The sequence below is a fragment of the Gastrolobium bilobum genome, unplaced genomic scaffold, assembly GCF_033153095.1.
Source record: "Gastrolobium bilobum isolate Gb01-03AN ecotype WA unplaced genomic scaffold, APGP_CSIRO_Gbil_v1 utg16380, whole genome shotgun sequence".
Taxonomy (NCBI): Eukaryota; Viridiplantae; Streptophyta; class Magnoliopsida; order Fabales; family Fabaceae; genus Gastrolobium; species Gastrolobium bilobum.
The window spans coordinates 62,307-86,334 of record NW_026899741.1 but is presented as its reverse complement, the minus strand read 5'-3'; the positions used below and the strand labels follow the sequence as shown (position 1 = coordinate 86,334).

At 34.9% G+C, this 24,028-nt stretch overlaps 3 protein-coding genes, 1 long non-coding RNA gene and 2 pseudogenes across 5 annotated transcripts; 3 read left to right on the top strand and 3 right to left on the bottom strand.

Moving 5' to 3' along the window:
- Window positions 1–700: 700 nt before the first annotated feature.
- Window positions 701–4,571, top strand: LOC133293187 (uncharacterized). 2 transcript variants are annotated; one of them, XM_061491724.1, is made up of 5 exons: window positions 701–876; window positions 999–1,325; window positions 1,410–1,498; window positions 1,712–1,825; window positions 4,058–4,571. In XM_061491724.1, the coding sequence occupies exons 2-5, from the start codon at window positions 1,142–1,144 to the stop codon at window positions 4,277–4,279; spliced, it is 609 nt and encodes a 202-aa protein (XP_061347708.1). In that variant the 5' UTR covers window positions 701–876; window positions 999–1,141; the 3' UTR covers window positions 4,280–4,571. The 2 variants fall into 2 exon arrangements, with proteins under 2 accessions (XP_061347708.1, XP_061347707.1); XM_061491723.1 differs by having other exon boundaries at window positions 701–890.
- LOC133293188 (uncharacterized) lies at window positions 2,439–3,274 on the top strand (annotated as a pseudogene).
- Window positions 4,572–6,982: 2,411 nt separating the features above from the next.
- On the bottom strand, window positions 6,983–13,071 carry LOC133293181 (uncharacterized). The gene is made up of 3 exons (XR_009749025.1): window positions 12,969–13,071; window positions 7,546–7,711; window positions 6,983–7,147 (listed from the first exon to the last, which is right to left on the bottom strand). It is a non-coding gene; the product is annotated as an uncharacterized LOC133293181 (long non-coding RNA).
- An 11-nt stretch (window positions 13,072–13,082) lies between these two features.
- Window positions 13,083–15,952, bottom strand: LOC133293186 (pyrophosphate--fructose 6-phosphate 1-phosphotransferase subunit alpha-like). Its single transcript, XM_061491721.1, has 7 exons — window positions 15,917–15,952; window positions 14,945–14,974; window positions 14,610–14,720; window positions 14,470–14,514; window positions 13,418–13,522; window positions 13,209–13,325; window positions 13,083–13,100 (listed from the first exon to the last, which is right to left on the bottom strand). The coding sequence occupies exons 1-7, from the start codon at window positions 15,950–15,952 to the stop codon at window positions 13,083–13,085; spliced, it is 462 nt and encodes a 153-aa protein (XP_061347705.1).
- LOC133293180 (large ribosomal subunit protein bL27c) lies at window positions 15,895–17,881 on the top strand. Its single transcript, XM_061491718.1, has 3 exons — window positions 15,895–16,259; window positions 17,339–17,440; window positions 17,530–17,881. Exons 1-3 carry the CDS (start codon window positions 15,951–15,953, stop codon window positions 17,707–17,709), a joined length of 591 nt encoding a protein of 196 aa, XP_061347702.1. The 5' UTR covers window positions 15,895–15,950; the 3' UTR covers window positions 17,710–17,881.
- Window positions 17,882–19,684: 1,803 nt separating this feature from the next.
- LOC133293185 (xanthoxin dehydrogenase-like) lies at window positions 19,685–21,859 on the bottom strand (annotated as a pseudogene).
- Between the last annotated feature and the right edge of the window lie 2,169 nt (window positions 21,860–24,028).

Below are 24,028 nucleotides of genomic sequence, written 5' to 3'. Positions count from 1 at the left end.
AAAAAAAGAAAAAAAAAAAAAAAGTACACAGAATGAATATATATATATATTTTTTTTGGTAATCTTTTTCCCACACAGAATGAATATTACATTGTCAGAAATATTCCAAAATAAAAAACCACACATATACAAAAGATGTGTAGATAGGATAGGACCAATATAAATGAACATGTTTGAATTGCTGAAGCATAAAATAATAATAATAATAAGGTAAAACGAAAAAAAAACCCAGGTCGAAAATCTGAGCATTCTTTATTTAGTATAAAATCTAAAACTTATTTGATATTATTAAAATAATATAATTTGTTTTTTTTACAGAGAATACATTAAAATTAGAATAAATATATTTTTGGTCCTTAACAAAAAAACACGGTCCCTACTTTAGTTCCTTATAAAAATAAATTAGTCAGTTAGTCCTTAATAAATTCAAAGTGGACCCATTTTAATCCTTTTGAGGGACTAATATTGGTCTTTTTTGAATTTGTCAGGGACCACGATTTCAACTAAATGGGTCCACTTTGAATTTGTTAGGGACTAACTGACTAATTTATTTTTATAAAGAACTAAAATGGAGACCATATTTTTTGTTAGGGACCAAAAATGATATTTACTCTTAAAATTAAATTCATTAATATTCATTATCACTCCCTGTCAATAGAACAAGGTCGAAAACCCAATCCATAAAGTAGGTAGACTCGGAAACTCGTCGGTGACTCATCGATGCAACTCAACAGCAACGTCTTGATTTTCATGAAGAAACCTCCATATGTGTGGTTCAAACCCAGTCTCTGCTCCGTATTCTCCAACTCGACCGAGTCGAACTCGCTCCAAGCGGAGAGATTGAAGACTCTGGAATGGAGCTCAATATGTATACAGGTTTAGCCGTTCAAGTAAACCGCCATGACCTTCATTTTCTATGGTTTATGTTTCGTGATTTCAAAAAACCAGTTCTGAGAAACCAGTTCAGAAATATAATTAGTTCTTTCCAAACCGAACAGGTGTCAAACCAAACCGAACCAGTTTGAGTAAATAAAAGAGTTCCGTTCCTTGAACCGAACTAATTCAAACCGTTTTGGATGCTGGTGCGGCGGTGCCCTAGAATACACCTAAATGCTGCGAAAGAAACACTGAACAAAATCAAATGGCAGACACAGCACGGTTACAAGGAGACTCAGTGAGACTTTTCAGTGAAGGGATTGGGTTGGTCCTGTATCGGTGGTCGGCACTTCGAACCGCCGTTGAGAACGAATGGGGCGGCCGCGAGTCACGCCTCAAAGCCGACCAACTCTCCGCCGATCTACTTTCCTGGTTCACTCAATCCAAAGGTATCGATATAAATTAATTCGTACTTTTATTTATATTTTTTATTTATTTATTCATATCTGAATTTATTTATTGTCGGAGCTCAGAGCCACTTTATATCGATGACTTAGAAAGCATACTCGATGAAGGAATGCTTTCTCTCAACGTAGAGGTTGAAGATGGCAGCATTGAAGAGGTATTTTTTATTTATTTATTTTTATTATTATGTTGAAAGAATTCTGTTCTGTTGTCCATATTAATTATTCATGAATTTAAACTTAAATTATGTTCCCATATGGATTTTATTAATTTTCGTGGCTGATGATAGTTACTTGTTAATGATATATGTATGTTTTAGCGACGCTCACTTTTTTCTTAATTGAAATATCCAAGTTCATGATTTATGTAGGTAGCTGAAAATCTAATGGTTATGCATCAAGAATGCTTACAAGGTAATTTTAGGTCTATCGAGATTCTCAGGGAAGCCAATCTTAAGCAAGCTGCTCATCCTCATGTAACGCAGGTAATTATAGTCCAGATTTCCAAGTTGTTTTAAGGCAAACTTGTTGTGCAATTGATCAATCAGACGCTGGATCAAGTCAGAATTATTTCCTGTGATGATGATGTCATCCACATAAACTAGAATAAAAATACAGCTGCCATTTGATCTAAGAATGAAGAGAGAAGGGTCACATTTGCTAGAGATAAAGCCAAGATGATGAAGAGCTGCCCCAAACTTTTCAAACCAGGCTCTAGGAGCTTGTTTTAACCCATAGAGAGCTTTGTTGAGCTTGCATACAAGTGTTTTGTGTAGCGGAAGCCATGGAAGAGATGAGAATTTGGATCAGGGCCCCGAGAATGGAGCTCTGATACCATAAACGAAGAAGGTGAAAGAAAGAGAGCTTGAGAGTCTAAAGAAATCTGAGTTTCATAAATCTGAAAAATTACATTCTAATTTGAAGAATTAATCTATTTATAGATCTATTAAACTAAACTAACTCAAGAGAGTTAATTAACTATACAAGATTAACTCACTGAGTTAGAAATCTAACAGAAAGCTTAGTTAGTTATAAGTCAGTTACATACACTGTAACTGATTCTGTAGAATACAAACTAACCTACTCTAATATTCCCCCTTCAAGCTCAAGGGGGTTTTGTCAGCATTGCATGATCCAAAACCTTGAGCTTGTCTCTCAGTTCTGCAAATCTGGAAGCAGAGAGGGGTTTAGTGAAGGTGTCAGCAACTTGTAGTGGAGCTGGAACATGCTGCACAATGAGAGATTTAAAATTGTTAGGATATTGTTCCTCCTCGTGGAGAATTTTGCAGAATAAGGAGAATCTTGTTCCTGCCCACGCAGAGGGGATAATTCAAAGAGAGTTAAAATTTTCAACTTGGTAATTATAATGGCAAGGCGAGAGCTTTCCAGCACGTTGAAGAACTTGAAGTTTATGCAAAGGGCAGCTCCGAGGGAAGAAAGAACCAAGAAAGAAGATGATGTCAAACCTGATAGAAATTTTCCTATAAATTCCAACATTACTAGAAAATGTGTGGTTATAATGGAAGGTGATCCCCACCCAGGTGCACTTAAAGGTCGAATGTCATTTCAAGGATTTAATCCTTCTGTTGATAAACTAAATGAGGAAGAAGCAAGACTTGGTCAGCCAGCTCCTGAAACTACTATTTCTAGAAATCAAAGTGGAAATGTTTGTTTTACAGAAAATAGCTCTTCGGTACAAGGTCCAGAATGTTCTAACTTGGACAAAAAAAAATTCTGAGGTTAATGGCAATGTTAAAAGGAAACAGGTGGAATTAAACTGTGAAGCACAATATCCTAACAAATTACCCAAGAATGACCAAGGTAATAGACAATCATCGCCCAAGAATTTCAATAAACCGATGGGAGATAAGCTAGATTGGAATGTTCTTAGACCATCCAAGTGTCAAACTAAATAGGATTAGTTGTTTGATTGTAAGAGCAAATCATGGTAGAGGTTTGGTTCTGTTAACATGTTTATGTCTCTCTGAGATGGGTTTTCTTTTGTTGCTCTATTAACCTGTTTTCTGTTTTTGTTAAATCGACATATTTTTCAACTATTTTTTTAAAGCTTCAGGATTTATCAAGATGCAGATAGAAAACATATACCAGGAATTGGGACTAGATTATGGTATTGTCACTCCGTTATATAATATTACTGGGCATGTTTGGTTGATGATGCACATTTTCCCTTGTTTACATATGTCCTAAGTGACAATTAGATGATCAACCACTTCCCTTGAATTGGAAAGGAGTAACGTGATAGGCCCCTGAAGACATATACCAGGAAACGATTTAGAGGGATTTTCCCTCCTGCTGACGTGACCACTGCTGCTGAGTCAGCTCTCAATTCGTTAGCCGTGCAGATGCATAACAGAATGGCTGACGTGGATAACAAACTTAGTGGTGATGGCTAAATGGGTAGAATGGGTGAAAAGCATGCTGTTAGCTTTGGTTGATAAATAGGGGTGTGAGCTTGGTAACAGTAGGCTGAGTTTGGATTAGAAATTGGGAGGATTACAGAGCTCCTCGAATTGCTCTGCCATTTATCTTTCTTTGCAGATATTTCCGTTTTATTGTAATTTCCTTGTTTCATGCTGAAATTGGTGTCTGTAACCGAATTTCCTTATCAATATCAATAGATTGTTATTTTGTTCCTTGTCATTTCAAGATATATCAGTCGGTTCCTATCATAACGTTAGACATTTATGATGTGCTAGATTGTAAATGATGATGAAGACGTTGAAGATGAAGATGAAGATGATGATGATGATGAGAACATTATTGGGGTTGATAATTCTTCAAACATGGATCTGGACATTCCTAAATCTGAATCAAAGTTGAATTCGGTGAAGAAGCCAGTTAATGGGCCTCTGACAAAGGTTTCAGGTGATGGATGGGTTGTAGTTTCAAACAGAAGAAACAAAGGTAGACAAAATTAGATGAAAAATCATTTAAAATTTTCTGTTATAAGGATGTGTGAGAGTCTTCCTCTGTTTTCTTGTGCTTTTTGAGGTATTGCAAACCTTCTTGAGGTGGGTAACTATGTATTCGGATTTTTTGTTTCCAGTTCTTTTCTCACATGAATTTCTCCTCTATTTGTCATATATGCATGTAACTGTTGCAGTTACATTTATGCTTTCTGTTGTAACCGTAAAAGCTTGGTAGAATTTAGGTAGAAGTTATTTTTTTCCCGACAATAGCTGCTGTTGTATGAGCTGATATACATCAGCAGTATATACTGATTGATTCAATTTTTAGATGATTCACTTTTTTCAATATCGTAAGAACCTTAAAAATATATATTGAATTGCTCTGCGCCTAACAAATTGGAGGTTTTAATTAGCTAATTCGGGACAGTGTCTATTAATCACTTTTTCAGAAAACATCATAAAGCTTGGAATTTATAGAAGCAACCATAGCATGATACTCTTGTATTAGAATAAATTCATAGATACAACAATCTCATATCCCCTTCATCACCAGTATTCACTCCTTTCTCACAACACACAGTAGCACTTGTCCTTATATTTGAAGGAACTCCACCAAGTATTTGCCATTTTACAACATTTGAAGTATACCAGGAGCCTTTGTAGTCTTCTTCATTGCTTCTGATTTCTACCTTTGCAACTTTACAAAAATGTTGCTCAAATTTGTTTCCTTGGTCTTCATTTGATCACCAAGCTTCTTTGCTAGCTCACTAGACTTCTGATATTTCAAGATTAATTGATATCCCGTGAGATTCTTGGATTTTAACATTTCATTGCAAACTTTTTTCCTTCTCAATTATCTTGATATTTTAAAATGGCATATATTTTGAGAAACATTTCACATTGCCCCCATAAAAATATAATAGAATAATGAAGAAACGAACATGTTTTAGCATAAAAATATAATAGGAGATTAGTATTTCATGTCATAGACACAAAAAATGTAGGGTTCACTTATTTATTTATTTATTTGTTTATTATAAATGAGTGGGTCTCGCATGCTTTATGTTTATGATATAGGATATCAGTCTCTTATAACATGAGACTAGTATTTTCGTATAATATTTTATCTAATTTTCTAATACTACGGAAACTTTACAATAAAATTTTCTTGATTCCAATTTTAGCTCAACAACACAAACAACTTAGCATTGGGTGACAACCATGAGCAGTTCTCAAATTAAGTGTGATGCAAATGCTTGGTTCTAATAAGTTCATTTGCCGGAAATTTTTGCAAAGCTTTATCTTGTAATCATTCGATTGATATCTCAAGTTTCAACTGATGGTAAAAGTAAAACTCTTCGTGAGAAAACTGATTTATCATCTGAAGTCACAACATACAGGATCCTCTAAAACAATCAAATTTGAAGAGTAAATTTTGAAGATTTTGACTAGTTATGGTGTTTTGCGTTTTACTATCATTAAATCAATGTTGGTAATTGTCAATATCCATCAAGAAATTACGAGCTTCCACGCGCTGTAGTGTTGTCAGGCCATAGATTAGAATTTTCAGATCCCAACACCTTTTTGTAAACAAAATGAACAAAACAAGATTTGCTATTTGGTACTTCAAGAACAGTGCTACCCATTATTGTACCATGCATCAACTTTTTGGAGCTGTTAGAAATTTGGGAAGGCAAGGCCTTGCATCGAATTAATCCTTGTCCGCACATTGCTTAATTTAAATAATAAATTGATTAAGTTACTAAACTTCTATTATTTGTAATTAATCAACTTAACTTCTATTTTTTTTTTCCTTTTATTGATCGGAAAATATTAAAAAGAAAAAAAGTACCCTATTTAAGGAATCAAACAATTTAAAACATGAACAATAACAAGTTGCATATTTATCATAAAAATTGTTTTCTGATTGGTAAGTATTACCGAAATATTTTTATTATTGAGTTTAATTTTTGAATTGATAAATTTTGAAGTTAAAGTACTCTTTAAATTACACTAAAATTGAATTTTGTTGTTCAAATTGCATGTATCAGAGCCTGGCCCTGGACCGATGTGTACAGCAGGGACGCTGTATTTCCAGTGGGGGAGGATGTAATGTCCCACATCGGTTGGAGAGGGGAACGAAGCATGCCTTATAAGGGTGTGGATACCTCTTCTAGTGTGAGGCCTTTTGTAGGGTGTCTCAAGAAACAAAACCATGAGTCCGAGGGCACACGTGAACAGGAACCATTTGCAAATATATCAATATTATTATGATTAATAACTCTTGAAATTAGTGTATTTTATAATTTTGAAAATAATGTAGAGTTTATAATGCCCGAGACAACCTCTACAAGTTATATACAATGATAGAAACTTTTATCCTAAAAAGTATATGTATTGATTAAAAGACCAAGGCATTGTTCCTGGATATTTATAAAAGACCAAGTCAGTTACTATAGCTTGCAAAATAAATTTAGAGTATCCGAAAAGAGCAATCCTCATAAGAACAGAAATAACCTCACGGACCAAGCTAAATTATTAAACAATGCAACATGGAACCACAAAAAATCACCCAGTTATAGGAACACAGAGTCAAAACTTTGAATACAGTAATCTCATGTTGGCATCCACCATGTCAGATCTTACACTTATTTCCAATCATCAACTACATCCATGGCTATAAAAATAAAGAAATAAAAATGTTACGCCAGAAAATGTCAAAAAGAATACAACTTTCATGTGAAACTCTTAAAGGGATGACAGGTTGTTGCTAGAAGATGATGACATGGCAGCTAGAACTTCTGTAACAGACCCCATGACACTAAGAGCTGCTTTCAAAACATCCTGAGGGCATCCTGGCTTCACAATGTCTCGAACCTGAAGCAACAATGAGAAGTTCCATGAGAAGCACAACTTTGATTGAAGATTTGGAAAAAAAAAAATTAAACAATATTATGCCTGCTAACAACTTTAGACACAATAAAAAATGTGGACAACGTGATTCCATCATGCCAAAAAAGAAGTAAAGATCATCAATGTAAAACTACTCCTCATCCAGCACAAATAATGATTAATGAGGATATGAACAGTCAATGGTTTTTAGGTCTTGTAAAAGAGACTCAATGCCAGAAAGTGACCAAACATACTTCCATATTATTAAGAATATCTTTGGTATACCATAAAATTTGAATTTGTTTTCAATGTGAAACATTAAATAAGAAAATTATGTGTTTTAAAGGCTCTTGTTCTGTTAAAATATCAAAGAGTTTCAAGACCTATTCAAGGTACTCCTGAAGTTTCTTAATGCGACCCATGTAGTCCTGGTCTTCAACAGAAAGAGTTATAGGCTTGGCATCTGCACCAGGACCATCAAACTGAAGTGGACCTGGATTTCTATAAATATCGTCCATAAGAAAGCTTGTTGCATTTAGTCTCAACATGCTGCAAACAAGATCATGAATTAGAGCATGGCCTGAATTTACAACCAATAAATGAGACCAAGCAAGTTGAGGTAAAAAAACAAAATGTGTATATTGTTAGAGATCGAATTTAAACTTTGCTACATCATCTTTGTTTAACCGTCATACTAGAAGAATGGAGAACTCAGCAATTGTCCAAACAATTGTCCACCGCCAATCTAGAATAATGTTGAAGTGTGTATTAGTTGTTAATCAAATGGATAAGAAAGTAGGAACCAAAGTTGCAAACGTCGGTTGAGTCGGTTAAATTAAAAATAATATATGTAACACTAGTCGGTAGAAGTAGCCTTTATATATAGTTGTGTTTAAGAGGTATTAGTAGTATTAGTGAAAAAAAAGGAAAGAAAGAAAAGCACAGTACCCAAAGTGTCGTAGCACTTAGAAAGGAAAAAAGACAGTGAGCGTGAGATTTGTTCATGTAATTTTTTTTTTAGCAATTCCAATACAACAGTTTCTTCATCTATTCTTTTTATTTTCTCTAAATTTCCAACAAGTGGTATCAGAGCCACGTTCGATCAAAGATGACGGAGATGATGCAATCACATATTCCAAAGTTGTCAAAGAGTAATTATGGGAATTGGAGCATTCAGATGAAGACGTTGCTAGGTTCCCAAGATATATGGGACCTTGTTGAGGATGGATACATGGAACAAGTTTTATCAGATGCTCAGAGAAAGATGCTTAAAGATTTACGAAAGAAGGACAAAAAGGCTCTTTTCTTAATTTTTCAAGGTGTTGATGAATCAACCTTTGAGAAAATATCATATGCAAAATCATCCAAGGAAGCATGGGAGATTTTACAAAAGTCTTTCCAAGGAGTTGACAAAGCTAAAAAGGTACGACTCCAATCACTTAGAGCTGAGTTTGAAAACTTAAAAATGCAGAATGCAGAGCCAGTTACAGATTATTCCTCACGAGTGCAAAAGGTGGCCAAAGAGATGAAAAGAAATGGAGAGACTTTAGATTATGTCAGAGTAATGGAGAAAATCCTACGGTCACTAACAAGAAAGTTTGATTATATAGTCACTGCCATTGATGAAGCCAAAGACTTGTCAGTTATATCTATTGACGAGCTTCTGGGTTCTCTTCAAGCTCACGAGCAAAGAATGAATCTTAATGAAGGTTCTAGCAAATTGGAGCAAGCTTTGCAAAGCAAGTTATCTCTTGATGTTAATCAAGCCAGTAGCAGTAGCTATGGACGTGGCAGAGGAAATCATGGTGGATATAGAGGAGGATTCAACACTCGAGGTGGTCGTGGCATACGCGGTGGATATAGTCAAACAAATAGAAGATTTCATACGGATGTTGTAGCATATGGACGTGATCAAGGAGCATATAATAATCGTGGTCGAGGTCGTGGTTTCGTGACCCAAGGAGGAGGAAGATTTCAACAAAGAGGTGATAAATCTCACTTGCAGTGTTATAATTGCAACAGATATGGTCATCTCCACTATTGGTGTAGAGATGCTGCTAAAGTTGCGGAGAGAAGTCATTATACAACAACTGAAGAGAAAGATGATGAACCAACCATGTTGTTCACTTACAAAGGCGAGAAAAATAGTGGGAAAGATGTTTGGTACCTTGATACTGGAGCTAGTAATCACATGTGTGGCAAAAAGGAGTTATTCACAGAACTGAATGAGGAAGTCCAAGGAGAAGTTACGTTTGGCGATCTATCAAAGATCCCAGTTAAAGGCAAAGGTAAGATTATGATATTCACAAAGAATGGAGATAGAAAATACATTTTAGATGTTTATTATATACCATCTTTGAAAAGTAATCTCCTCAGTCTCGGTCAGCTTTTAGAAAAAGGATATGATATTCATTTGAAGAATAATTCTCTCATTATGAGAAATCAAAAAGGAGAATTGATTGCAAAAGTTGATATGACAAGAAATCGTCTATTCAAACTAAACATCCAGACAAGTGCAATAAAGTGCATAAAGACTATCATGGAAGATAGTTCGTGGTCATCTTGGATTCACTGGCCTGAAGCTGCTATCAAAAGCAAAGATGGTAAATGGATTACCAATGATAAATCAACCTGATTAGTTGTGTGAAGGATGCATGAGAGGAAAGCAACATAGACAAAGCTTTGAAGTTGGCAAATCATGGAGAGCAAAAAGACCACTGCAGCTAGTTCACTCTGATATAGCTGGTCCATTTGATATTCCATCTCTTGGAGGAAATAGGTATTATATTACTTTTATTGATGATTTTAGTAGAAAAGCTTGGGTATATATTCTTAAAGAAAAATCAGAAGCTCTTGAAAAATTCAAAGAATTCAAAGTAATGACAGAAAAGCAAAGTGGTCAGTATCTGAAGATACTCAGAACAGATAGAGCGGGTGAATACACTTCCAAATTATTTGAAGAATTTTATAGGCAACATGGAATAATTCATCAATTGACAGCAGCCTACACACCACAACAGAATGGTATAGAAGAAAGAAAGAATCATACAATTCTTGATATGACAAGGAGCATGCTCAAAGAAAAGCATCTGCCAAGAACACTCTGGGCTGAAGCTGTCCAATGTGCTGCCTATCTATTGAATCGATGTCCAACAAAGAGTGTCAAGTTCAAAACATCAAATGAAGCATGGAGTGGTAGAAAGCCAGAGGTAAGCTATCTAAGAATTTTTGGTTGCATTGCATATGCCCATATTCTAGATCAGAAGAGAAAGAAGTTAGATGATAAAGGAGAAAATTGTATCTTTACTGGCTACGAGCATAGGAGTAAAGCTTACAGACTATACAATCCCCTGACAGAAAAGGTAATCATCTCAAGAGATGTGGAGTTTGACGAACAGATTACTGGAAATGGAATGATGAAGAAAAAAGAGTAGAAGGCTTATTCTTTAAAGTTGATGATAACTCAACAGAGCAAATAGTTGAAGCAGGCAATGATCAGACACCTCCACCAAGTCCTAATCCAACAACTCCTGCATCTACACCCTCAACCTTAGGAAGCAGTAGCAGTAGCAACAATTCAGGGGGAGCAGCAGCAAAGATGAGAAGCTTAAGTGATATCTATGACGCTACAGATCCGATACAAACTACCCTTGATTACTCATTATTTTGTTTAATAGCTGAATGTGATCCAGTGAGATATGAGGAAGCTGTAGAAGATGAAAAGTGGAAGAAAGCCATGAATGATGAAATTGCTGCAATCAAAAGAAATGACACGTGGGAGCTTACAACTACGCCTAAGAAACATAAGCCCATCGGAGTAAACTGGGTGTACAAGACAAAGACTAATCAAGAAGGAAAAGTGGAGAAATACAAGGCAAGATTGGTAGCTAAAGGCTACAAGCAGAAATATGGAATAGATTATGATAAGGTGTTCGCACCAGTTGCAAGGATTGACACTATCAGGCTTCTTACAGCAGTTGTAGCACAAAAGCAATGAAAGATATACCAGATGGATGTGAAATCAGCCTTCCTCAATGGTTACCTACAAGAAGAAGTCTATATTGAGCAACCACCAGGTTATGTTAAAAAAGGATAAGAAGATAAAGTTTATCGGCTAAAAAAGGCGCTATATGGATTGAAGCAAGCTCCAAGAGCATGGAACACAAGGATAGATGAATACTTTCATAAGAATGGATTTGTGAAGAGTCCGTATTAACATGCTTTGTACACGAAGAAGAATGAAGATGGGGATATGATGATCGTGTGTCTGTATGTGGATGATATAATCTTCACAGGGAATAATCCATGTATGTTTGTTGAATTTAAGAAAGCTATGACTAAAGAACTTGAAATGACAGATATTGGAGAAATGTCTTATTTTCTTGGAGTTGAAGTAAAACAAACGGAAGAAGGAATTTATATGTTATAAAAGAAGTATGCAGAAGAAATACTGAGTAGATTCAGAATGAAAGATTGCAAGCCTATTTCAACACCAATAGAAGCAGGAACGAAGTTGAAAGCTGACTCAGATAGAGAACCAGTAAACCCAACACTATTCAAAAGCCTGGTCGGAAGCTTGAGGTATTTGACTTTCACTCGACCAGATATCATGTTTGCAGTTGGTCTAATAAGCAGGTATATGGAGCATCCAAAGCAGGATCATTTCAGTGCAGCAAAGAGAATTTTAAGATATATCAAAGGAACCTTCAATCATGGATTATTCTATACACATTCCCAAGATTCAAGGTTAATTGGCTATGCAGATAGTGATTATAGTGAAGATGTAGATGATCGAAAAAGCACTTCAGGATATGCTTTTCATATTGGCTCAGCAATATTTTCATGGTCATCAAAGAAACAACAGACAGTTGCTCTATCATCATGCGAAGCTGAATACATAGCCGCAGCAGCGTGCACGTGTCAAGCGATTTGGTTAGAGAATATTTTGAATGAATTTCATTATGAGCAAGAAGGTCCAATTACTATATACGTAGATAACAAGTCTGCTATATCACTTGAAAAGAATCCAGTCTCCCACAGCCGAAGCAAGCATATTGACACGAAATATCATTTTATTCGGGAGCAAGTTAAAAACAAAGTTGTGGAATTAGTCTACTGCAGAACTGAAGAACAATTGGCAGATATTTTTACGAAGCCATTGAAGACAGATGTGTTCAACAAACTCGAAAATATGATTGGCATGCAAAGTCAAATTTGAGGGGGAGTGTTAGAGATCGAATTTAAACTGTGTTACATCATCTTTGTTTAACCGTCATACTAGAAGAATGGAGAACTCAGCAATTGTCCAAACAATTGTCCACCGCCAATCTAGAATACTGTTTAAGTGTGTATTAGCTGTTAATCAAATGGATAAGAAAGTAGGAACCAAAGTTGCAAACGTCGGTTGAGTCGGTTAAATTAAAAATAATATTTGTAACACTAGTCGGTAGAAGCAGCCTTTATATATAGTTGTGTTTAAGAGGTATTAGTAGTATTAGTGAAAAAAAAAGGAAAGAAAGAAAAGCACAGTGCCCAAAGTGCCGTAGCACTTAGAAAGGAAAAAAGACAGTGAGCGTGAGATTTGTTATTGTAATTTTTCTTTTTAGCAATTCCAATACAACAATTTCTTCATTTATTCTTTTTATTTTCTCTAAATTTCCAACATATATAAATAGTGAGAGGAAAGGAGTAAGTACATATACACATAACTGACCAAGAGGAGTACAAATGAAATTCCCTAGTTATATTTTATAATCCATGTGCAGGCATATACAAATACATCATACAACATGACAAAAAGTCTTACTCATATGCTTTTCCTCTCAAGTCAACAGTAGCTGGATGAATAGTAGGTTTTCCAATTGATGTGGATCCTGGATTTGGAGACCAGCGCTTCACTGTCATCATAGCCGGAAGTTCATCACAAACAGACAAAAAGCTGAACATTCTCTACCATGAAAAGCATTGATATATAATACAAAACCATCATGAATAACCATTAAATAGGGGATTCAAGCAAAAAACATGAAAAAAAACAAAGACATACTGCAATTGGAGAAGCCCCACATCGCCACTTGTTTACAGGATTCTTCAGGTTAGTTGCAGTTGCCATGTATCCATTTAAACCGGCAGCTAGTATATGATAGCAGATGTGTCCAAGAACCTGCAATAATATCAAAAAGTTATTAACAAGAGGAAACACTTAAAGATGATGCTTATTAAAAGGGCTAATCAAAGAAAACTGAATCAACATACATATCCATAATCACAGTCAAATTTTGATGGCAGAGATCCACGAGCTTGATAATCGAAAAAATGGCAAATGGCACTGAATTTCTTTCCCTTGTATGTGCCTTCTTTCTGTCAAAGTAACAACAATATTTTTAAACATCCAGGCATAAGTGGATAATTTAAGGCCAGGTCCACAATGCTTTCTGGACTATCAAGCGAAGGAGGGAAATAGCCACAAACAAACAAACAAATACATAAATAAATCCATGCATAATAATCTGTTGAAGTGCAAAGAAAATGGTTGCCAATCCAGTGAAGGGTATATAGAAGACAGAATGGAACATATACCGTTGGAATCTATAAGCCTACTATGTTCCTTTTAGGGATGGAGTCACTATATGGGTTATACCTCTAGCATAGGTAAAGACCAAGCTAGTAGGTACTATTCCAAGTATGAATGATAACAGATTATAATGGGGATAGGGAGTGTGTATGTATGTGACTCAAGAATAATAGGCAGAATAACGATACATAAGATGCCCTTCCTTGTGTGAGGAGAGGGATATTTATAGGGGAAGGAGATGTTGAACCTGTGCGGGTTGGTGAGGAGGGGGTCAACCTTCCTTGGGATCAATTAGGGGTGGCTGACACTGTTATGATAGTAGTGATGTAGCCCCTATGCCTGGCGATGTCAGCGTATGACGATGGGGTAGTTACCACATATGGTATCTGGGCGGTCTCCCAGGGAGTTGGAATCGATCCCAAGGTGAGGCATTTTGGTGTCTCACCTAGGGAGGCAGTCGCCTTGGGGGCAGAAAAGCTGAAAGGTTGGTAGTTCTGACGTGGATAAGGATAAAGGGTTTGGGCTTAGGTCGTTGGGCCATTATGGCGCCATCTAGAACATAACATAGACCCAGTGACAATACCTGATGCTTGCTTATCTATGCTTCCACAAGGTATGCTAGTAGTTTCTCAGTCTCAATCTGCGAGTCATTAAAAAGAAAGGAGAATAAAGACATGAAGGAACTGAAATTCTAGCAATTCATATGAACAGAAAAACATCCAGTGATTATTACCTGAGATAACTGTGCTGAGTCATCTGATCCAGGGTAAAGGAGCAGCTGCAGCATTGAAGATATTAGTTAGAATTTTTGTTATACTCTTTAGAACCAAATTGACACAAGGCCAATTTTCAACACGATAAATAAGAGTTTACCTGTTTCCTAATAAAGGGTGGCATAAATTCAAATAAAGCAGATGCCCATGGTGAAAGGTGAGAAGATATATTGTCAACAGCAACACCTTGTCTGAGTAAACCATGAATTTCCTGAGGTACAAAAGACTAAGGTTGTATCCTCTATCATAAGAGAGAGAAAAATTGTAACGATAACAACTAACGTCTATGTCAAAAAAGGAAACTCCTTTTCTAAAGCTTCAACAGTCTACAGTGACTTGAAGAAACATATACAAATGCATGAACATTTGATTGACAAGAGTTTCAAAATGCATCATGCTCAGGTGGTGCCTGACTCTTAAGGAATGGGGATTTACCTTTAAGAGTGCATACATTTCAGGAATGCTCTATATCAGCATGAGAAAAATTAATTCATATAAATAATATATAAGATAAGATTTGATAATATAAGATCGATAATATAAGGCTTAATTGTATAATATGAAATATTTTTACAGCAATTTTCCCTATTAAAAATTCATTAATCTTTTATAAGTGTTAAGTTACTTTTTAAATTAAAAAATTTAATTCAGCAAATTAATAAATAAAAATTATATAATTATTAAAAAATTAAAAACATTTTCCTTCACACGAGACGAGACTAACATGAAAATACTAACTTTTATCATATAAGTTTAATATTTCTCATATCGTAGGAAATAAATTTATCTTCTAATTGTAATACAAGCACTCATGTATCGAAACTACAAATTGTAATAGTTCATACTTATCGCCATGCCAACTCTTCTATTGATTTTCTTGCTACTCTCTCCCTCAATAATTCTTCAATGTAAGATGAGTCATATTTTACCAATCCTCTCATTCTTTGAAGCGTCTTCTCCAGGCGGACATTGCTCGCGGTGTTCATCCCAAATGCGGACAGGGATATCTTTTGCTTCTTTTATTTAGTGTGTTTTTTTTTTGTTTTTTATATATTTATTTTTTCTTCTCTTTTCTCTTGTCTTGTTTCTTGATTTCTTTTCATGTATTAAAAAAAATATCTTTTACATATACATAAAAATATATAAGGCCTATATAAGAAAAAAAAATATAAGCCAACATATTTTTATATATGTTTAATAGATGGGAAAAATATCTATTCTTTAAAATGACAGATGTTATTCCTTAGATAGAAACATTAAACATTTGCTATATTATTAAAAAAAAAAAAAAAAAACACAATAAATAGTTTTAAGTAATTTTCTGCAAAACGACTTCGTTTTACCCATGGACATTACAAAATTTTCTCTTCACCCTTATCCACCTTATATTGAACCATCCCTTTGAACCTGTGGCCTTCGTCTCCCATAAACGCTACTCGCCATGGCTGCAGCAGCAGCAGCGTGTATGAGTTTCAACATATCAACAGCGTTTAAAGGACTTTCCTTATCTTCTTCATCTTCCTCTTCCTTCTTCACTGGTGGTGGTGCTTCCCCGCTTCTCCGCGTGGGTCCCACCTCGTTCGTGTCACTCCCTCGGAGGTCCCCTCTTACCATTCAGAACGCACACAAGAAGGGTGCCGGAAGCACCAAGAACGGCCGCGATTCCGAGGGCAAGCGACTCGGAATCAAGATTTACGGTGAACAGCGCTGCAAGCCAGGTTCCATCATCGTTCGTCAACGTGGAACCAAGGTTGCTTCCTAACTACCTCTTCGATTTTGCATTTTTGGAATCCTTTTCTATTGTTTGTTACCATGTATTTGTAAGAGGTTAATTACTTGATTCGAACATGTGATGTTCAGGTCACGTGGCAACAACGTTAAGTGGTGAATAAATAGTGTTAGATAGTGGTATGTCAATTAATTATGATGGGTTGCTATATGGATTGTTCTTTGATGTGCAAAACTTATGATATGAAATGGAACTTGATATAGTTGAGGATTAAGGCTAAGTTTTCCAACTTTTGTGATTTGTTGATTTGTATGTTGTTTCATTAAAATCTGTCAAATAAAATGAGGGAGATGTTACAGTTATTTATGAAAAAATTTACAACTCTTACTACTAAACTAATTATAATTTATTGAGAATTAATAATTAATTAATAAATGTATCCAATAAATTATAACCATTAGATTGATAGAAATCAACTCTGATTAGTTTAGTAGTAAGAGTTGTAAAAATTTTCAGTAGTAAATATAACCGTCCTATCATTTGGCTTAAACTTTGCAGTTGTGAAAACATGACATAATTTAGGCTAGAAAATGTATGGTGTCCAATCTATTGGTTAGAAAATGAATAAAAAACCATTTCTCATTAAACCTCAACCAGTGAGAGTGGGATGAGTACAATCCTATTATGCAATAGTTGCAAAAAAGCTGTTTCACGGATTTGAACTAGTTACTTTTCAGTCGGTCACGAAGGAACAATTTTACTATAACTGATTAGTTTAATTGCTTGTGTAATCAACGATGTTGTAACAGATTCTTTTGATGGTTGCTCATATGATAGGGTTATTCCTTAACTTTTATAACACACTTTACAGACCGGAAGAACTTCTTTATTTGAATTGTATGTTGAGGGTAATAATGCTATTGAGTGTTGAGAAAAGTAATGAAGTTGGCAAAGTTGCTGTCTAGTCTACAGTCAATCTTTGCCTTTCTAATAATAAATTCCATTCAAATTGACCCTGGTTTTTCGTACATACTGTAGAATCCTTAGTGCTATAATACTATTTTCTAAGTTGTAAGTACTTCTCTTTGCAAAACTTGAAGTATCACCCAGGAAAGAATGTGGGGCTTGGCAAAGACTATACCATCTTCTCCTTGATTGATGGAGTTGTAAGATTTGAGAAACATGGACCTGACAGGAAAAAGGTTAGATAAAGTTTTTTACAGCTTGATATATGTGGTCTATAATCCTAGAGAGTACAAATTAACGAGCTATGCAAGTTCTATTATTACAGATTAGTGTTTATCCACAAGAAATTCCGCCTAAGAACCCCAACAGCTATAGAGCAAGGAAGGCAGCATACTTCAGGATGAGGCGTGAACGCAAGAAAGCTAAACTAGAAGCAAGAATACTTCGATCCCAGCTGGTGTTGGCTTCTGCTGATGATGCTGCAATCTCTAATCCAATGTGCTAATTCTGCTTCACTCACTTAAATGTGTAAAATCCCCCCTTCCAATTTTTTTTGTTTTTGTGTACCTGCGAAATAGAACTTGATACAGTTGTGGATTAAGGCAAAGTTTTCCAGCTTTTGTGATTTGTTGTTGTATTCAAATTTTTCAAATAAATGATCATTTGGCTTCAACTTTGCAGCCTGGGAATATAAACAATCAAACATGACATAACTTAGGTGTTAGAAAATGAATTCAAAAAGTAAAAAATAAAATAAAAAGTCTTGTGGATAGTTTAGTTGCATTGTGTAGTCGACTACATTGCAACCGATTATTTTGATGGTTAATTGATGAACTGTTAGTGTAACCTTTAGCAATGTATTAAGTTTTAATGAAGTAGCAAACTAGGTTGTCTTTGTTAAAGGGCAGGGAAATTGAAACAATTACGGAACACTCATTCACTTGACATTTGTTTTGTTCTATAATTATCCGTTTGATGAATAATAGGATTTTTGCTTGATAAGTCACATATTATATACATTTTCCTTCACAAGCTATCTCAATTTGATATTTCGTTTGGAAACATTGGCATGAAGATTTCACTAGTTATATTTTATTTGTTTTAATGATGAAATTTTTTTGGAGCATAAACATATAATTTATATATTGTGTTGGTGCTTAAACTGATGAGTGGAAAGCCATATTTGCATATCTTCAAACTGAAGAGTATAAAGCCATATCTGGAGTGAAGAACTAACTCAAAAAAGACTAATAGTCAAACTCACAGGAAGTGGTACCATCCAGTGTTTACAAATGAAGAGATAACTCATTTAAGAGAAGTCTCAGCGGAGAAGAATTTTGAACTCATGAAAGAGTATGCAGTGAACAACAGAAAAGCCAACTCATGAAAGAATGCTTCTTGGATTACAGGCTCTAAGAAGAGTTAACCTGTAAATTGAACACTGGACCATTGTGATGCAATTTTTGACTCTGAGTGATTGGTTGTTCATGATGAGTAGAACAGATAATAGTATATCTTACCGCACGCTCCAACTAAGGCTTCAATCAAGGAATGATATCCTAGAGGACTGCTATTCAGTTTTAAAAAAAAAAAATTGACAAAATTAAATCAACTAAATTCAATAATGGTCTTGGACAAGATAAAGTGGTATGAACTACTAGAATTATATATCCGTCCAGAGTCAATAAAAATGCTAACTCATTCTGTTAAAAGTTCCAACAGAAATTTATATTCTGGCATGCCAGCAAAGAGAACTTGCAAAAAAATGGATTTCAAGATGGAACGATCAATGGTATGTAAGAGATAATTTTTTGCCTTCAGATCATTCAGTTTTGCTATGAGCTGCTCGTTGTCTTAAGCTCCTTCTGCTGGTTTAACAATGTCATTCGTAATAACATCCTAATATTCATTAGATTGAAGGAAGTTCTCTATCAACATGCTCCAATGATCATAGTGACCATCTAAACGTGAAATGACTACAAATGCAAAATTAGAATTTGTAGCCATGACTCTATATTTTTTTTACAACTCTCTTCCCTCGCGTGTTTGACTCGTAACCTAGCACTCGATACCATTGTTAAAAGTTAAAATTCTAAATAATTGGAACACATACAATATATTAGAAAAGGGAATGCTTCGTTTATTCTTCTTCCAATACACAAGCCTATTATTATAGGCAATACAAAAATAAAATAAAAATTAAAGCATACCAATGACAAGACTCATTACACAACCAACAAAGAGTCACATTACATTACCAATAAACACTCGTAAACATCCATGAATATCCATTAGACTGCTCATAACACCACACCGTTATACACTTAATAAACATCAACAACATCACAATTATTTAACTTTGTAACTCACGCAGAAACAAAGAGACAAATGACTTTTCAACCCGAAGATGTGCTTAGAATCTTCCCTAACCACTTTTAGGAAAGTTTATGTGGGGGAGCAGAGGTGAAGCCGTTGGAAGGTCACAGATTAGCTAAAAAGTTATTGTGATTGAAAAGTTGGAATGAGTGATTAACACGGGAGAAGCCTCCATCAATCATAAGATTCTCTCCACTTATATACCTAGCATCATCACTTGCTAGGAAGAGCACAGCATTAGCCACATCATCAGTAGTTAATTCTACACCTTTCAGGTTTGCAACACTCCCAATTAAAGCATGATAACCGGCCACAGCTTCAACAGTTTTCATGTTCTCAGGCAAATCAGGCAAACCTAAACCTGTTAAGATTGCATAAGGTGACACACAGCATTCTTTGACCCTGTATATGCATGTGGTGCTAACCCCCCTATGACACTTGCAACACTGCAAGTAGAAATGATGGAACCCTTCTTATGTGGGATCATAATTCTAGCAGCATGTTTCATTCCATGGAATACTCCCTTCACATTTATATCAAATACCTTCTCAAATTCTGATGAGTCCACATTGAGGATATCAGAACAAACTGATCCAGTGATTCCAGCATTGTTGACTATGATGTCAAGGGTGCCAAATTTACTAACAATGAAGTCCACTGCATTGCGAACATCATCTTCTAATGTAACATCACAATGGACAAAACATACATTTGCTTCATCACCGAGGGATTCACAGACTTTCTTTCCAAGGTTGTCTTGAACATCAGCTATACAAATTTTAGCACCATGGATATGGAACAGGCGAACAATGCTTTCTCCAATCCCAGAGGCCCCACCTGTAACCAATGCTACTTTGCCTAGTAATCTGAGGAAAATAGAAAATAGGTAACTTCAAGTCACATAATTGTGGAATTTTCCATACAAAATTATGCTTTATGGAACTTTGAAACCTTAGATGATACCATTAATAATAGACACTTAGATATACAATTCTAAATTATATTAGAGTAACATTGCTCTCAAAATGAATAACTCCATGGCTCAAATTAAAACTTTTAAATTATAGCGCCAAGTAATAAAATGACATGCGGACCAACAACCATTGGTTGAAGATAAGGAACTTGCTCGGTCTCGAGTTTCAATCATTGGAATGGATAAAATAGTATTGGAAGAGACCCTCCTAATATGAGTTCAATATTACTCGAACTAGATTAAACAGGCTTGAACTATTTATTAATCGGTTTATATCTAGCGGGTGTCCAAATATATATGTCGACACAACACAACATATATTTGACACGACACGAATATATTAATACGAACACAATAAGAATTTTCTTCGACACAACACGATCGCAAATTTTGCGGATTCACATGATACGAATGAAACACAAATTATGGGTCAAAACGGTAAATGACAAATAGAATTAAAAAATGGGTCAAAATTAAAAAAGAGTAAAGCCTTTTTTGGGTCCCAAACAAAAAATACGATCCTTATTTTAGTCCTTTACAAAAAAAAAAAGTCGTTAGGTCCCTATGAAATTCAAAGTGAACCCATTTTAGTCCTTTCGAGGACGAATGTGAGTCTTTTTTGAATTTGTGAAGGACCACGATTTCAACTAAATATGTTCACTTTGAATTTCTAAAGTACCTCAAACACTATTTTTTTTTTTTGTAAGAGATTAAAGTGGAATCGTATTTTTTTGTTAGGGACTCAAAAAATGCTTTACTCATTAAAAAAAATGGGTTGAAATGATATTGACACGACATGAATTTTTTTGTAGGTCAACACAGTATGAATTTTTGTGTCCTGTTGCAAGTCGACCCGAGATCATAACATGTTTTGAAACCCCTATTTATATCTAACCGTTATAGATAAAAATAAAATTAACGGCTAAAATTAATAATACATAAAGAATTTTAAAAATTCAAATAACGTCCTTTAGACATTATCTTTTATTTGTTTAAACCACTAAACTCTCTCAAATAATATATATATATATATATATATATATATATATATATATAAATAAGGAAAGGTTATATTTATAAACTTTTTATTTTTAAACTCTTACAAACTACATTAAATATAACCAGTCATATTTTAATTAAGATTGTATAACCGGTTATACTAATTTGTAAAAAATATTTATAAACAGATTGTTCCCGTAAAAAAAAGCCAAAGCTTCATGCAAAAACAGGATAAACTACAACAATAAAGCCACTATTAGCTGAACCTTGGTGTTGGAGGCGAAGACAGAACCAAGGTGGTGGACATGGCTGTATGCACTTTCTCTCAGTCTTTTCTCGTCCTATAGTTTGTTGATAGTGTTGTGGCTGATCATATTCATTTTTCATTTCATGTTCCTCCTTTTAAAGTAAGATTTCTGTGTTTTCTTTAACAAAAATTCATGTCGACATTACTGGAGTAGTTAGGGGTAGTTGTTGCTGATCATCTGTATATGATCATGTCAGATGACAACCAGAGGTTGTACGCACCTCCAATCTATCTTTCATGTCCTTCACTTGGCAGATGGATCCATTCCGGTTATGCTGAATCAATGCTCTTATATTTTATTTTATCAGGATATTATCTCAATTATTCATGGATAGATCAAACAAGAAGAAAAAATAATCATTAACTATTCGCTGTTGATTTATGAATTAATTAATTAATTTTACAGATTATATCAAAATGAAAAATACTCTTAGGTTTATGTTTCTTATGTTATAGGAGATATAAATTTATCTCATATACACATAAAAGGGTTTAGGTACGTATTTTCTTTTTCTCCCTCTTTTCCTAACATGGGTAACACACATATTTTTATATATATAGTAGATAAATTTATCTCCTACAATATGATAAAGATTAAACCCTTAAATTAATATGTGAAACGGACACACCGTCTTGTCTATCCCTTCGCTATGTCTTTCTTATCCTTCACCTTGTAGAGACTAGAGAGTAAGGGTGAAAGTGGACTGGGTTGGGCCAAACATTGCCTTGTGTTCCGGATACTACTTACTTAGGCCCACCAGATGAGCTCAATCGCTTAAAGTCCATATCTAAAACCTTCTAGAGGGCATTCATGGCAAGCCATAGAGGCTCACTACTGGGACATTCCTCATCCTGCACTGCTGCCACACTGACAGGGAGCAGCTTGATGAGACAGCTCATGGGCTGACCAGCTCAAGCCCCCATAGAAGAGAGGAACCTCCTCTCTAAATACCTCTCTCAGACATGGAGAGGGAATCTTCTTCTCCCCCATTCCTCCCATATGTTGTCATACATTCACACTCCCCCCCTTGAGCACATACATGGGAAGCACCACTAGTGCCTTGTTCTCTACCCTTGCTACTATGGACACCCCTATATCAACATACTTCACCCTCCACATGGGAGACATTTATGTACCACTATGAGTACACCTTGAAAAGTCCAAGCCTACGCCAACAAATTTTAATTTGGTTTGGCCCAAGCCTAGTATGAGTCTAACCATTAGTCTGACTTGGCCCATTTATAAAAAAAACAAATTGTCTGGCCTAGCCCGTTAGCCTATTAATTTTTAACTTCAAAGCAGAACTATTAATCAAACTTTACAAAATACTCAAATTCTGTTGCTAAACTAAAAATCATAATTTCAACGTCCAAACAGAATCATGAATCACAACAAAGCTCATACAATCTGCATTTAAGTCACTTACAAAAGCAAAATGCTTAAACTAAATAACATATATTTCATCAGATCCAACAAACAAATCCATACTGCGTAAATTAAAATAACTACATGAATCCAACAAACACGTCATGATGCTTGTAGTAAATATAACCTTCCCCAAAAATATTTTAATATATTCATATACACAATCTAATATGCTGAGATGTTGGCTCCTCCTACATAAGAAATAAAGTCAGATTTCTATTAAAATATATAATTAAATTATAAATAATTAAAATTGATTGAGTTTATATCTTTTATTTTTTCTTCAAGGAATACTTATTCTATTATATTTTATTTAAAATAAATAGTACAATATAGGCCGGCCTGTAGGCTTATAGACCAGACCTTATGAAAGTGGACCTACGGCCTTTTTATTAAACAAGTTTTTTCAAGGCTCAAGCCCACCTTATTTTACGAAATATACTAGGTCAGGTCTGACCTGACGTAAGCTGAGCTGTGGACCCCTATAAGCCGGCTGGCCCAGTTTCACCCCTACTAGAGAGTAACGTTTCTTGTAATATTTCATTTCATGGGAATATTCTTCCCCGTGTTAAAATTTCATATAATCTTATTTTAAGTATTTATCTCTCCTTCTATAAATTAAAATTTATAAATTAGATAAATACTAAAGTTTTAATACGCAATTGTATTAAAAAATTAATAGGTAGAGAATTTTGTGAATTAATTTGATAATTGACGAACAGTGGAGAAATAAAAAAAATAAA

Excerpts from the sequence above, each read along its gene's own strand:
- LOC133293187 (XM_061491724.1), top strand. The coding sequence starts at position 1,142 with ATGGCAGACACAGCACGGTTACAAGGAGACTCAGTGAGACTTTTCAGT. Across the intron at positions 1,499-1,711 it reads AAGATGGCAGCATTGAAGAG|GTAGCTGAAAATCTAATGGT; the intron begins GTATTTTTTATT and ends TGATTTATGTAG. Across the intron at positions 1,826-4,057 it reads CTCATCCTCATGTAACGCAG|ATTGTAAATGATGATGAAGA; the intron begins GTAATTATAGTC and ends ATGATGTGCTAG.
- LOC133293180 (XM_061491718.1), top strand. The coding sequence starts at position 15,951 with ATGGCTGCAGCAGCAGCAGCGTGTATGAGTTTCAACATATCAACAGCG. Across the intron at positions 16,260-17,338 it reads TTCGTCAACGTGGAACCAAG|TATCACCCAGGAAAGAATGT; the intron begins GTTGCTTCCTAA and ends CAAAACTTGAAG. Across the intron at positions 17,441-17,529 it reads ATGGACCTGACAGGAAAAAG|ATTAGTGTTTATCCACAAGA; the intron begins GTTAGATAAAGT and ends CTATTATTACAG.
- LOC133293186 (XM_061491721.1), bottom strand. The coding sequence starts at position 15,952 with ATGGCGAGTAGCGTTTATGGGAGACGAAGGCCACAG. Across the intron at positions 14,515-14,609 it reads CACCCTTTATTAGGAAACAG|CTGCTCCTTTACCCTGGATC; the intron begins GTAAACTCTTAT and ends TCAATGCTGCAG. Across the intron at positions 13,326-13,417 it reads TTGACTGTGATTATGGATAT|GTTCTTGGACACATCTGCTA; the intron begins GTATGTTGATTC and ends ATATTATTGCAG.